We start from the raw sequence: 13,144 nt of genomic DNA, 5'->3' as shown, positions 1-13,144 counted from the left end.
CTTACCTCCTCCTCTCTGACCATCCACCTGCCCATCTTCCTCTTCTCGAAGTATCACCTACCCTGAAACTATGTTTTAATAGAGTGCTTCTACCTAAAGTTTTTTTTTCAACTACTAGTTTCAGACCCCACACCCAGACCAGTCTGGGAGTACAGCCCAGCCCTGGGTTGTATTTTTAAGCATTCCAGTGAGTCTGTCATATAGCCAGGACTAGCAACCATGGGCTGATCCCCACAAGCTGAGGCTCTTCCTGGTGCCTCTGTGTGTCCAGCTGCAGGTCCCTTCCGCTCACATCCCTCTGTGAGACCTCTTCCACCTGCCTCACTTTGTGGACGCTGAATAATCTATCCGGTAACTTCCATCTGAGACACCTGCCCTGTCAAGTCCTGAGGGCTGCTCTCAGAGCCATCAGCCTGGTCCCAAACATCTACCAGGATTCCTGCTGGGTGAGTTTTTCCCTGGGCTAAAGAGTGGTGCCAAGGGCTTGTCTGGTTCTCAGAGAGTCAGAGCACTTTAGTCTTCTATTAAACATTCTGTTAAACATGTGGCTCCCTGGTCTGCCTGAGAATTCATGTCTCAACCTTCTTTAATTTTCCAGAATTTTCCAGGCCACTAGATTTAGCAAGTCCAATTCTCCTGAAGTTGAATTCCACCAGAGGCCAGGGATTCCGGACATCTATTTCTTTTTTCTTTTTTCTTTTTTTTTAATTCTTTTGAAACAGGGTCTCACTTGGTAGTCCAGGTGACTAGCCTGAAACTCCAGATCCTCCTGTCTTGGCCTCCCAAGTTCTGGAATTACAGGTGTGTGCACCCACTTAAAGGGAATGTACATCTAGCCAAACTAAATCCCCCATTGGTCAGTCTAGAGCCTGTGGATTGAGATGAAGCTCTGAGGGTGGGAGATTTACAGACTCAGGAAAGCACACTTCTTATGGAAGCATTTCACAATGCAGGATGCCTGAGGATTTAGGAGAGGGGGATGAGCCCGTTGTCAGAGATGTGGAGTCCTGGAGCAACTCGCTGTGTGGACATATAGGAAGCCAGGAATAGGTATGTCCGTCCATATGTTTTGTCAATAAATACCCTCCCATGAAAACTTCCTGCAAGCAAGCAAGAAATCTGTGCTTGGAGAATAGGAAAAAGTGACCGGGTTTAGTTTGCCAAATAATTTTAATCTTTGTATTTGAGCTAGCATCCTCCTGTACTGCAGAAATTTTAATACATCCGATTTAGTGAGTCATAATCCAGACGGGACAGGCCCGTGATTTGTGAGGAAAAAGCTATTTCCAAGGCTATGTTAATATAGACAAGAAACATTCAGGTAACTAGGGAGTTTCCCCTCCAGAAAGTCAGTTCTTCCATAGCTCAAATCCAAATAAAATCTTCCCATGGATTTAACTTGTGTGGGCATCTGCCAGTGCATTACAGTGGTGGTTTCCATATTCCATCTTTTGTGAGAGCACTGTTGGAGAAGTCAGCTCATATCCTGGTAGCATTACAACATAGGCCATATCAGCTCATCTATCATGCATCTCCCAGGATAAGTTTATGCCCAGCTCACCTGGATATGACTTTTCCGACCTCCAAGGATGACTGAGACCACATGTGGTCAAATCACCTATGAGCAGTAACCTGACTTTTGGTCAGACTCTTGGTCCACAGGCTTTTTCTTGCTTTAGACCCACACAAAGAAAAGGGAAAGAATAAGAAAAACCATCCAATAAGATTTGATCATAAGCAACAAATTGTAAGAAATTACTTCTTATTGATGGTCTATGAACAGTACAACCCTAGGGAAATAATTTTGAGCTATTGCAATATTCACTATCTAAAGGAAAACATCTGAATATTATGTCTGTTTGAGAAGAGTAGATCAAAACACTCTAAGGAGATTTTCAGCATCAACGTTTGGAGACAAAGTGAGGTATTTGGCTAACTGAGAAACAATGAGGAATCAGCCAGTAACATAATTACTCAGTCTGTATTTGCTGTTGCAAGGGCCTGTTGTATTGCATAGTGCATGTTCAGATGGGTGAGCCATGCAAGCAAGACACTGGAGGCCTAGCACGGCTTTAGCTGTCCACCTGTCTGCCTTGTTTGGGCTGGGTGGGCAGCAGCAAACTGATAGGGCCTCCCTTTGTGGAGAGAGAGCCAAGATGGCTTTCTTCCACAAGAAGGAAGCCATGTGACCTTCCTAGGACTGCAATGCAAACTGGACAATGTTCACCTTGGCCCCACTGGTCCCCTGCTCTGAATCCTTTCTTCTCTCCCTAGGGGGTTTAATGCCTCCTCACTGCCAGCCTGTATATCTTCAGTTCAGTAAATCTGAACATCTCAATCCAAATCCATTCTTCCCCACTTCAGTTTAGTGCCTTCCCGAATCAATATCCTGCCTCTGCAATATGGCAGCCTCTTCTAGCCTTGAAGGCCACAGCCTTTAACCTTTTCCCTGCCTCTGCAGCCAATATGTTACTCCTCAACAATAATCATTCTTCCTGAACAATCTCGCTTCCACTCTTTCCTTTGTATTCCCATTGCTATAGCCTTGATGAAGGCCCTCAGGCCCCACTGTGTCCCAATACTGGTGCAAAAACCTCCAATATCACCTCCTAAAATGCTACATGAAGTGTGTCACTCTTCTACTTAGAAATACACCAGACTCTATATTCTGAAATAAAACTAATATTTTCTGAGTAACAGAACTCAGTATTTATTGAGTAAAACTTTACCCTGTGCTAATTGTTTGTATTTGATCTTTCTGTTAATTGTAACAATTTGGAATCTTTTTGTCCCATTTCACAGAAGAATAAGCCAACAGAAATTAAATAACTTGAGCGATATTACATAACTGACGGTAGTCTACTATAAACATTGCTAGTGGTTTGTTTATGTTCTAATTGTCCTCAGTTTTTCTCAAACCTAATACCTTATTTCTAAAGAAGAGGAAACACTTTTACATATTGCCCCAGACAGTGTTTAACAAGGCCCTGTTATTATGAACCATTACTTCTTCCTTCAGACTAAAGTATAAATGACTAACAGAAGCTGATATAACCACATATTTTTCCTACAACTAATAAATTCTTTATTAAATTTTCTTTCCTTAATTAAATTTTATATACTCAAAACAAATAAATGCCTTATTAAATTTGGCCTCTGCTGTTTAAAATGTAGTCTTCTCATCTCCTTGGCTCAGCAGATCCCCGGAGACTGTATGCTAGATTCCCATACCAGTGTTCAGCTTCTACATCATCCACCTCTGGAAGTTCCCAAAAATGCCTTGGCAGATGGCTCTGCTCTTTAATTAGCTGTACAGTTTCTGCTTCCCCTTATTTAATATCAGGAAGTTTCTACTTGTTTCATCCCCTTCCACCTCTTGGCCATAGTGCCTTCCTACTATTCTTTTCTCATTTGGTACTTTTGTTTGGTCCTTTCCCCCTCAATATGTTATCGGAATCTCATCTTAGTTTAAGGACTTTTGCCAACTTGTCTGAACTCCTTATCTCCATATGTGGCATCTGACATCTTCCTTAAGTCCCCTTCTCCCCTTATTTGGTATGAATGCACACACTCTAAGAATCATTTCAGGTCCAGCATCGTTAAGAGCCAAGAGGATGTGATTTGCAAATCTGCCCTAACTTGGAAGAGTCCTTATGCTCAGCTGCCCTAGTCATGTTAATAAGGATTCAGTGAGTACCATAATGTGAGTAATACAACTCACTTTATATGAAGCCTTTATATGAGCCTTTCTTCCAAATAGGCCTACCCTTCTCTGAGTGATATATGCTGGAATTAATGTGTATCACCTGGCCATATACTAGATGATAGGTGAGTGTGAAATAGTCAAGAAGCCTTGCTTATGATGAAAGAGAGACAAGCAGATTTTTTTTTGCTTTTTTTTTTTTTTGGTCAGTTGTGGGGCCTGAACTCTGGGCCTGGGCGCTGTCCCTCAGCTCTTCAGCTCAAGGCTAGCCCTCTACCACTTGAGCCACAGTGCTACTTCCAGCTTTTTTTGTTTATGTGTTGCTGAGGAACCGAACCCAGGGCCTCATGTATGCAAGGCAAGCGCTCTACCACTGAGCCACCTTCCCAGTCCCACAAGTAGATTATTTTAAATAAAATGAATAATCTCTCTACCAGCTGATAACTATTATTGTTACACCACTATTCTATAGTTATCATACCACTCATAGTCATCAGCTTGACAATGTCATATAGGTGCATTTTTAAGACTTGGGTGACTTCTCCACTGTCTTTGCCTAATCATGTTGTGCTGAAGTTTCTGGTGTCTATATTTACCCACTGTGCCCAGTGTAGACTTTCCATCTTCCCAGTGAGCATGAGAAACATAATACCATACCTCTTGTCTCAGTTCTGTCATGGAAACATTGATGCTCAGAGCTGTATGGACAAACTCTGAATCCAACAAGGACTTTAGAGAAGAAATAAGTAAGGACTGCATTTATAAAATCACCATTATCATCATCATCATCTCAGAGGGAGATATAAATGTTGTCTTAAAACTTCATCTAAAGGAAAGGGATTAGACAAGAGGGAGAATATTCCAAAGATACATGGTATTGACACAAGGGAAACTTCTAGAAGTGGTAATGCACCAAAAAATTTGTAAGTGAACATGGGAACAGGCAGTGGGGTTGGCACAGAAATGAAGAAGAGTAAATTGTCACAGGGTAAGAAACAGAGATGGAGTGAATGAGAAAAACAATGAAGCAAAAAGTATCTAGTTAAGCCAGGCTTCAATGGCTCACATCTGTAATCCTAGCCACTCAGGAGCTGAGAGCTGAGGACTGAAGTTCAGAAGCAACCCAGACAAGAAGTCTGTGAGACTGTTATCTCCAATGAACTATGGAGGAGAAAGAAGAGGAGGAGGAGGAGGAGGAGGGGAAGGAGGAGGGGGAGGAAGCGGCGGCGGCGGCGGAGGAGGAAGAGGAGGAGGAATAAAGGAAGCAGAAGCAGCAGCAGCTGGAAAGTTGAGTTGTGGCTTCAGTGGTAGAACACCAGCCTTGAGGAAAGAAGTTCATAGACAGTGCTCAGGCTCTGAGTTCAAGCCACGGGACTGGCACTAAGAAAAAAAAGTATATAATTGACTATGACTGGAGGATGGACACTGGGTGATAGGCATCAATAACTGGGGATAATTCAACTTTTTTAATTACTCTATTTACTTCAGTTTTTAAATTAATATTTGTATGTACTTAATTTTGATCAAGGAATTTGTTTCTTAGGCTCAGTGGAGTATATTCAGTTTCAAAAGATGACCTTTTCCTGACATCTACTTGGCTCTTTCAGATTAAAAACTTGGCCAACTAGATAACAGATGATATCTGTCTACATTCTACTTTTTTACTCCTGAGAAAATATAAAGTGCACATTGTACGTGGGTGTTTGAGTGCTGGGCTTGTTTGTAAGAACTGAGACCTCCAGATCCAGGCAGAGGACCTCAGAACTGCACGGGTATTGAAGATGGCCAGTAACTGTGCTCTGGGTCTTTGCCGATAGGTGTATTCACTTCCAAACGCTAAGACAGGCCCTAGTGTCTTACCCTATCAAAATGGCAACGTGGCATCCAGCAAAGGATCCAGCATCAAGTGCTTCATCCTCTAGAGAGCTCTGCCTTTTTTAAAATAGTAGCCTGGTTGAGGACACTTCAGGTCATGGCTGGGAAGTGCTTTGTGCTCTGCTAGAAACTAGGAAATTGTTCACATACTTCCTTAAATTATCCCCTCCCCCCCCGTGCTTTTTATAGATTAATCAATTGTAACTCAATTTTTTTTACAACTTCCTATAAAATTTAAATGAATCACCAGTTCAATTTCACATTAACTCTATTTCCAGGTCTTTTCCATGTGTCATTTGTGTGTGTTTTGTGAGAAGTAACCTCAGTTTCTTCAGAACCAAGCTGTAATGTTCCAAATTTAAATCCATTCATCTACAGCTCTCTCTTTTCTATCTCTTTATCGATTCTTCTCAGGACCTCATACTTCTGGGTCAGAATCAAGTACTTCTGAAGTAATCTGTCAGTGTGTTGTTCATGTGTCTGGTACTTGAGGCTGACTAAGGTAAAGATCCTGCTGGAAGCTTCTGATTGCTTCTAGATGATACTGGTTTATTACATTGAATTTTAGCCTTCTACCAAATTCAGAACTTTATTTACGATCTGTCTTTCTTCATTTCATTTTTGTTTCCTTCTCTTCTCCTTCCTCCCTTTTTCTATTTTCCCTCCCAAGGAATGATTGAAGAGAAGAGACCATCTTTGAGAGCCTGCCTCACAAGAGTGAGGACCTGATTTCAATCCCCAGAACTGATAAAGACAGACAGACAGAAAGGAAGACACAGAGAATACTTAAAGTTATTAGGCAAGAGTTAAAAAGAAAAAAATAAGAAATATGAAGACCTGAAGAAGCCAGACACCAGTGGCTCACGCCTATAATCCTAGCTACTCCCAGAGGCTGAGATCTGAGGATCACAATTGGAGGCCAGCCTAGGCAGGAAAGTCCTTAAGATTCTTATCTCCAGTTAACCACCAGAAAGCCAGAAGTGGTGCTATGGTTCAAATTGGTAGAGTGCTAGCCCTGGGCAAAAAAAGCTCAGGGAAGCCAAGTGCTGGTGGTTCACACCTGTAATCCTAGCTACTCAGGAAGCTGAGATCTGAGGGTCACAGTTCAAAGCCAGCCTGGGCAGGAAAGTCCATGAGACTCATCTCCGATAAACCACCAAAAAACCAGAAGAGGTGCTGTGGCTCAAGGATTGAGTGCTTGCCTTGAGCTGAAGAGCATAGGGACAGTACCTAAGCCCAGAGTTCAAGCCCCCATGACTGATTAAAAAAAAAACAAACCCTGAAGACAGATATTAGAGGATCAAAAGAGATTAAAGCCAATTAGTTCATTGTGTAAGTGAAGAAAATAGAGTTCCTTGGTTTGGAGACAGTCACTTGAAACAGAGTCATGAGTGGGTTTGAAGTTAGCAGCCTAGGGTGGACTGGTCCTCACAGCAGGTAGTAGTGTGGACAGCTTGCTTGTTTCCTGAACTTCCCTGGGCAAGTAAGTGACAGAGAGAAGCAGTCGACAGGATGTTTGCTAGACAGAGATGTGAACAGCCTAAAAAGCCTTCATGGAAAAGGGCAAGAATAAATAAATAATTGGGCCTACCCTTGTGTGTGTCCCTATACATTTAAAACTCTGTGACTTGTTTTAATTGGAGCACAAACACTGAGGATGATTTAAATGGCAATGTGGTGACTCATGGTCTGGCCTTCAGAACTGATTCGAGCTCTTTGCATGAGAAAATCAGCTCAGAGTGAACTAAAAGATTTTTACTCTTGAAAACAGGCATTCATTTTGGATCTTCTTTGGCCTTCTTGGAAGATAAGATAGATTTGGAAAGATGTAGAAGTTATTTCATAGTTATTGAGCCAAGTGCTTTCCTGCAGTAGAGCTGAACCCACATGGGGTTCAGCAGCAGTGAAATTGGTGATCCAATAAAAGATGAGGACTGCTAGGTTCAGAGTTGGGGCCAGGGTACTGTACTGCTGTAGTTGCCATCATCCCAGTATGACAGGTCACACAGTCACCATCTCTTCTGAACACACTTGACCTCTTGGTGTCTTTGTGGACCTCCAATAAGTCCTTCCCTTTCTCCTCACACTGAGTAACGCCTCATTCCCTAGCGCCACCATGTCCTGACTTTATCAAGAGTTTCCTCCATTCCTTCTACTTGCTCCCAGGGAATTTCCAGCCCAGGTCTAAAGAAGCAAAGAATCAGAGAGAGCCTAATAGGTAGAATGAGGGGAATCCTGATCAGATTCTTCCAACACAGACAGCCAAATTGAAGCCAACCTACCTCTACCTATTATTCTATGAGAGCTACTGATCGTTATTCTTTTAATCATGTTTTGACTCAATTTGCCTTTGTAAGAGAGTAAGTATCTGAATTTGAAGGGTCCTTTATAGGGTAGCACTTAGCAATTAATGTTTATTAAATTTTTGTGCTATTGGATCTGACCTTCATTCAAAGGGTATATGTAGGTAAGATATAGCAAACTGGTCCTAAAGGCCTCCTTTTTTCGTTCCCCTCCACCCTATAACAGTTAAGAGATAATGCTGACTTTTAAGTTATAAAAATCTTGTCAAATTCTAGAGGTTCCCTGATGTGGGATGGACAGAATCATGTTGTGTTTTTAGATTAGTCTAAATGTGAATGCAGCCCATTCATTTAAAGTTTTATATGCATTCCAAGGGCTGGGAGAAAGATAAATCACAGCATGATTTGTCCTAATCTTGAACTCCCTAAGGATGGCTTTTTATCACAGTATTCCAGAGTTCAAATATATTTTAAAAAGTTCTTTCTAGGCACTCACTGGTGGCCCAAGGTCCCAGCTACTCAGGAGGCAGAGATTGGAAAGATCTCAAAGAGAAGCCAGTACAAGGAAAAACTACTAAGACTCCATTGCTACCTAGCCAGACATGGTGGTACATACCTGTGGTCCCAGCTACCTGGAAGATAGTAAATAGAATCATAGTACTAGGCCAGCCCTAGGCAACAATGTGAGACCCTATCTAAAACAATAACTAAAGCAAAAAGTGGGGCACACTAGGAGCCAGGCTCAAGTGGTAGCGTGGTAGCCTACCAAAGGCACAGGCCCTGAGTTCAAATCTTAGTATCAGTCTCCCTCCTCAAAAAAAAAAAAGTTGGGCTGGGAAGGTGGCTCAGTGGTAGAGCGCTTGCCTTGCATGCATGAGGCCCTGGGTTCAATTCCCCAGCACCACATAAGCAAAAAGAAAAAAGCTGGAAGTGGTGCTGTGGCTCAAGTGGTAGAGCGCTAGCCTTGAGCTGAAGAGCTGAGGGACAGCACCCAGGCCCAGAGTTCAGGCCCCACAACTGGACCCACTCCCCCACAAAAAAGAAGTTATGCTATGGGAAAAGCCACAGCATGTCTCCCATATCCTGACAGAATGCCAGGTTGGTAATGCCCCAGCCTCTGAGATGGAGGAGATGAACACAGGTTAAAACAAGTGGAGTTGTGCAGGGCAGAGGCTCCCAGATCATACAATAGAACCTTCCTGCATTCCTTGTGTGGCTTTGATGCTGTGAGTGGACAGCTTTGTTTCTGAGCCCCCTCAAATCTCTGAACACTAACGTATTCTTCCCAGAACAATCCTTTGAGATCCCCTGAGCTTTGAGGTCAGGCTGCTAAGCCCCTGTGTGGGAAGGAGGATGGAGCAGCAGGGGGCAGGGCAGCTCTGAGGTGTGGGAGAGGAGTTCAAAGTCCAGCCAGATCCGGTTATGTGGTGCCCAAGCCCTTGGGGTCCCAGGGCTCCCAAGGAAGCCATTAAATAGCATGAGGTTCAGCCCTTTGCTGGGGTGTATATTGTTGCAGTCAGATTAGGAAATGTCTGTGCCAGACAGACAGACAGAGAAGCACATAAATCCAGCCTGGCTGTGCTCCATGCATCCACAGTTGAGGCAAAAAAGCCAGATCTCCCAGCAAAGCTACACAATTGCACTTCATACCTAAGATTTTGGGGGAAACAATTACAAAGTATGTTTAGAACTTTCCAAACTTTGATTGTGTTGCATGCTCTTACAAGTGGGCAAAAAAAAAAAAAAAAAAAGAAGAAAGAAAGAAAAAGAAAAGAGAAAAAGAAAATATCCCAAGGGATTTTCAAAACCTTCTCATCCTTGGAATGAGTGGGAAAATCTTCCATACTGGGGTCATTTCCTTTCTGTTTCAAGAAACTGATGTGCTGGAAATAACCCTGTTGCAAAAGGGACACTTCATGTCTTTTGAGTATTGATGATGCCAGAAAAACTTTCCAGGCCTAAAGGGGAGCTTGTCCCTTTCCCAGGCCCCTGGTGCAAGAAGACCCAGTAGTTGGACATGTGACTGGGGTACAAGACCCCCTAGAAGCTGACCTTTGAGATTCTGAGGGAATAATTAACTCATTCATTGAAGAAACAGGGCAGAACATGGAGGGAAGGGCCAGTCTAAGCTGGAGCATAGCATGCTGTCCCTCACAGGAAAGCCAGGATGTGGGCTCTGTGTCCCCTCCCCTACAGACTGTGCCAAGTCACTGTGAAGGCCCCATGTGGCTGAACTCACTCTTGAAATTAGAGCTGGGAAGGTGGCTTAGTGGTAGAGTGTTTGCCTAGTATTCATGAAGCCCTGGGTTTGATTCCGTATTAAAGTACCACATTAAACAGCAAAGCCCAGAAGTAGTGCTGTGGCTCAAGTGGTAGGGTACTAGCCTTAAGCAAAAGAAGCTCAAGCCCCTGAATTTAAGCCCCAAGACTGGCAAAAAAGAAAAACAAAAGAAATGAACAGAGGTTAGCTGGGCGCCTTTGGCCCATGGCTTACACCTATAATCCTAGCTACTCAGAAGGCTGAGATCTGAGGATTATGGTTGGAAGCCAGCTCAGGCAGACTAATCCAAGAGACTCTTATCTCCAATTAACCAGCCAAAAAAAAAAGGGGATGTGTCCAAGTAGTAGAGTACCAGCCTAATATTTTTCCTGAAAGGTCTTCCTAAAGCAAAGGAAAATTGTGAGGATCTGAGGTCAAGTCCCAGTACCAACACACACACACACACACACACACTCACACTCACATTCGTACAACACTTGTTGATTCAGAATAAGGACTTGCCTACAGAGGAAACTATGATGAGGTGAAAGCTGGATTCCAGTGACTTGTGAAGGCCTCTCAAGGGGTCCCATACTTGCTGACTATTTGGGTTCTCCCAAATTCATCAATACCCCTTTGCCAGAGAGAGACCTGGACACAGAACCCTGGGAGGACTCCTTAGAGGAGACACTCATTTTCTTTCAACTATCTTTCTACCTGTACTGGGGGGGAAAAAGGGGCCATCCAGCATTTTCCCTCCTATCAGACCCCTTTTGTAAAAGGTACCCCTCCCAAGTCCCTTCCAGAGCCCCCCCCCCCACTTTTTCCTTCATCCCTGCTCAGTCTTGGACTATGCACTGTGCTCAGCACATTTTCCAATAGCCCTTTAGATTCATTTTCTTCCATGACCCAAGGAGCAGCTGTTTGTTTATCCACCTCTCCCAAACAAACACTGGTAAAGCAAAGAAAGAAAAACATCAAACATTTTGGAACAAAAAAAAAATCCCACTATATTAATGGCAATGGTCTCAGATAATACAAAACAGCTGGTAAATGAAAACTCACGTAAGCATGGTTTGGGAAAGAAGACAATTTTGTTAACAGCTTTTTCTTCCTAGTTGTTTTTGTTGGTTTGCTTGTTTTGATTCATTTTCCCCCTTTTCCTCCACCCCCCCCCATTATGCTGGTGGTGGCAGGAAGAAGTCTGATCTTTGAAGCCAGCTGTAGATTACCCAGAGGGGATGGTCTCCTAAACATGATCACACATTCCTTCTAATTCCGATTAGGATGCTGACTCAGAAATCATGTTCAGGGCTGCTCAAAGATAGATTTGGCTTTGTGCCCTCTCTTGTAGGTCCTTCCATCGTGACACCCCCCAAGGACATCTGGAATATCACTGGCGCCCAGGTGTACTTGAGCTGTGAGGTCATCGGGATCCCAACCCCTGTCCTCATCTGGAACAAGGTCAGTGGCACAGACTTCAGGAGGAACTCGTCACCTGAGGAGGTGGTACCATGTAGTCCTTTGCCTGTTCTTTTGCTGGCTGCTCCTCAAAAGCAGTCCCTAAATCTATGGGACATTTCACTGACCTCCAAACAGTCCTTCTCTGTCCCTCTGTTTGCAACATCTGGCAGGGATCCTGAGAAATGAAAGAATAATGCTGAACTCCCCCAAGCCATCATATAGAGGTAGTATACAGATGTATGAATGTGGGTGTGGCCTCTGGGGAAGATGGTATAGCATGATTTAGGAAACAGAGCTCCTGTCTTTCGGCTGGCCATAGCTAAGACTGAAGCCCTCAGCATTTGCTGAGAAAATTTATGTTCCACAGAAGGGCAGTCCTGGCTGGGCAAGAAAGGGAAGCAAAACTCTATAGCCTTCTCTTGTGAGTGTGGATTATCTTCATCCAACCTCTACATGCCAGGAAATAGAATGATCCCTAACGGTGAGGGGAGGGATGAGGGATGGGTGAGGGATGAGGGATGGGTGAGGGATGTAAGGCTGGGATCCAGCCCTCAAGGTGCCAAGGTTATGGGACCACAAGTTAGGGACAGAATAAACCACTCCAGGAAGAAGAGGAGACTGATCAAAAGAAAGATCCTCTCCTCTCTGAGTTTTGCAGAATGCTGACCCCAAGTGGCAAAGTGGCATACTCTTTTTCATCAGTCCATTTTGAAATGACTTTCCAAATGGAAAAATAAAGAGTGAGTTCCCTAGCCAGATTAACAAGGGCCCTGGGCAAGCCAGGGCTCCTCAGCTTGGGCACTATTGACATCTTGGTGCAGCTGACTCTTGCAGCAGGGGCTGCCTGGGCTTAGAAGATGTTGGCAGCTTCCCTGGTCTCTACCCACTGGAGACCACAGCTCCCACCTCCCACTCCACCCCCTGTGATAATTAAAATCATATTTCTCCTGGGGAAAAAGCATCCCCTCCCCCACTGAAAACCATCTGTAAGCCTACTTACTCAGGAGGCTGAGATCTCAGAATCCTGGTTTAAAGCCAGTCAGAGCAGGAAAGTCCACGAAACTCTTATGTCCAGTTAGTCACCAAAAACTGGGAAGTATGAAGTAATAGAGCACCAGCCTTGCAAAAGAAGCTAAACAAGTGTGCAAGGCCTCAGTTCAAGCCCCAGTACTAACACACACACACACACACACACACACACACAAAGAAAGGAAGAAAGAAAGAAAGAAAACCATTACTCTTAGGCTCAATTTCCTTCTCTGTGTGATACATTTAGCATAGAATTATCCTTAGGGTTAAATAAAATAATGCAGGTAAGTCACATGGCTCATTGGTAGATACATAATAGCACTCAGTATAAAATAGCCACTGTTTCTGGAAATATCTCCCTTTGAGTGACATTGTCTTGTGACATGCCAACACAGTAGACACATTTTCTTAGCATGTTGGTAGGAGGAAAGAAAATAATACTTTGCAATTATAATGCTCATTTATATTTATGTCCTTGTATGAACTATCTTTTTTTGCCAGTTCTGGGGC

The 13,144-nt window shown here is 43.5% G+C and overlaps 1 protein-coding gene across 1 annotated transcript in view; it reads left to right on the top strand.

Annotated features, from left to right (window-relative positions):
- Window positions 1–13,144, top strand: part of Igfbp7 (insulin like growth factor binding protein 7) — a 66,778-nt gene that overhangs the window by 46,137 nt on the left and 7,497 nt on the right. The window contains exon 2 of the mRNA XM_042678259.1: window positions 11,496–11,605. Within this exon, the coding sequence (XP_042534193.1) occupies window positions 11,496–11,605 (110 nt within the window). The remainder of the gene's footprint in view (window positions 1–11,495; window positions 11,606–13,144) is intronic.

The sequence above is a fragment of the Dipodomys spectabilis genome, unplaced genomic scaffold (assembly GCF_019054845.1).
Source record: "Dipodomys spectabilis isolate Male_0828 unplaced genomic scaffold, ASM1905484v1 ptg000043l, whole genome shotgun sequence".
Classification (NCBI taxonomy): Eukaryota; Metazoa; Chordata; class Mammalia; order Rodentia; family Heteromyidae; genus Dipodomys; species Dipodomys spectabilis.
This window is presented reverse-complemented; position numbering and strand designations above follow the sequence as displayed.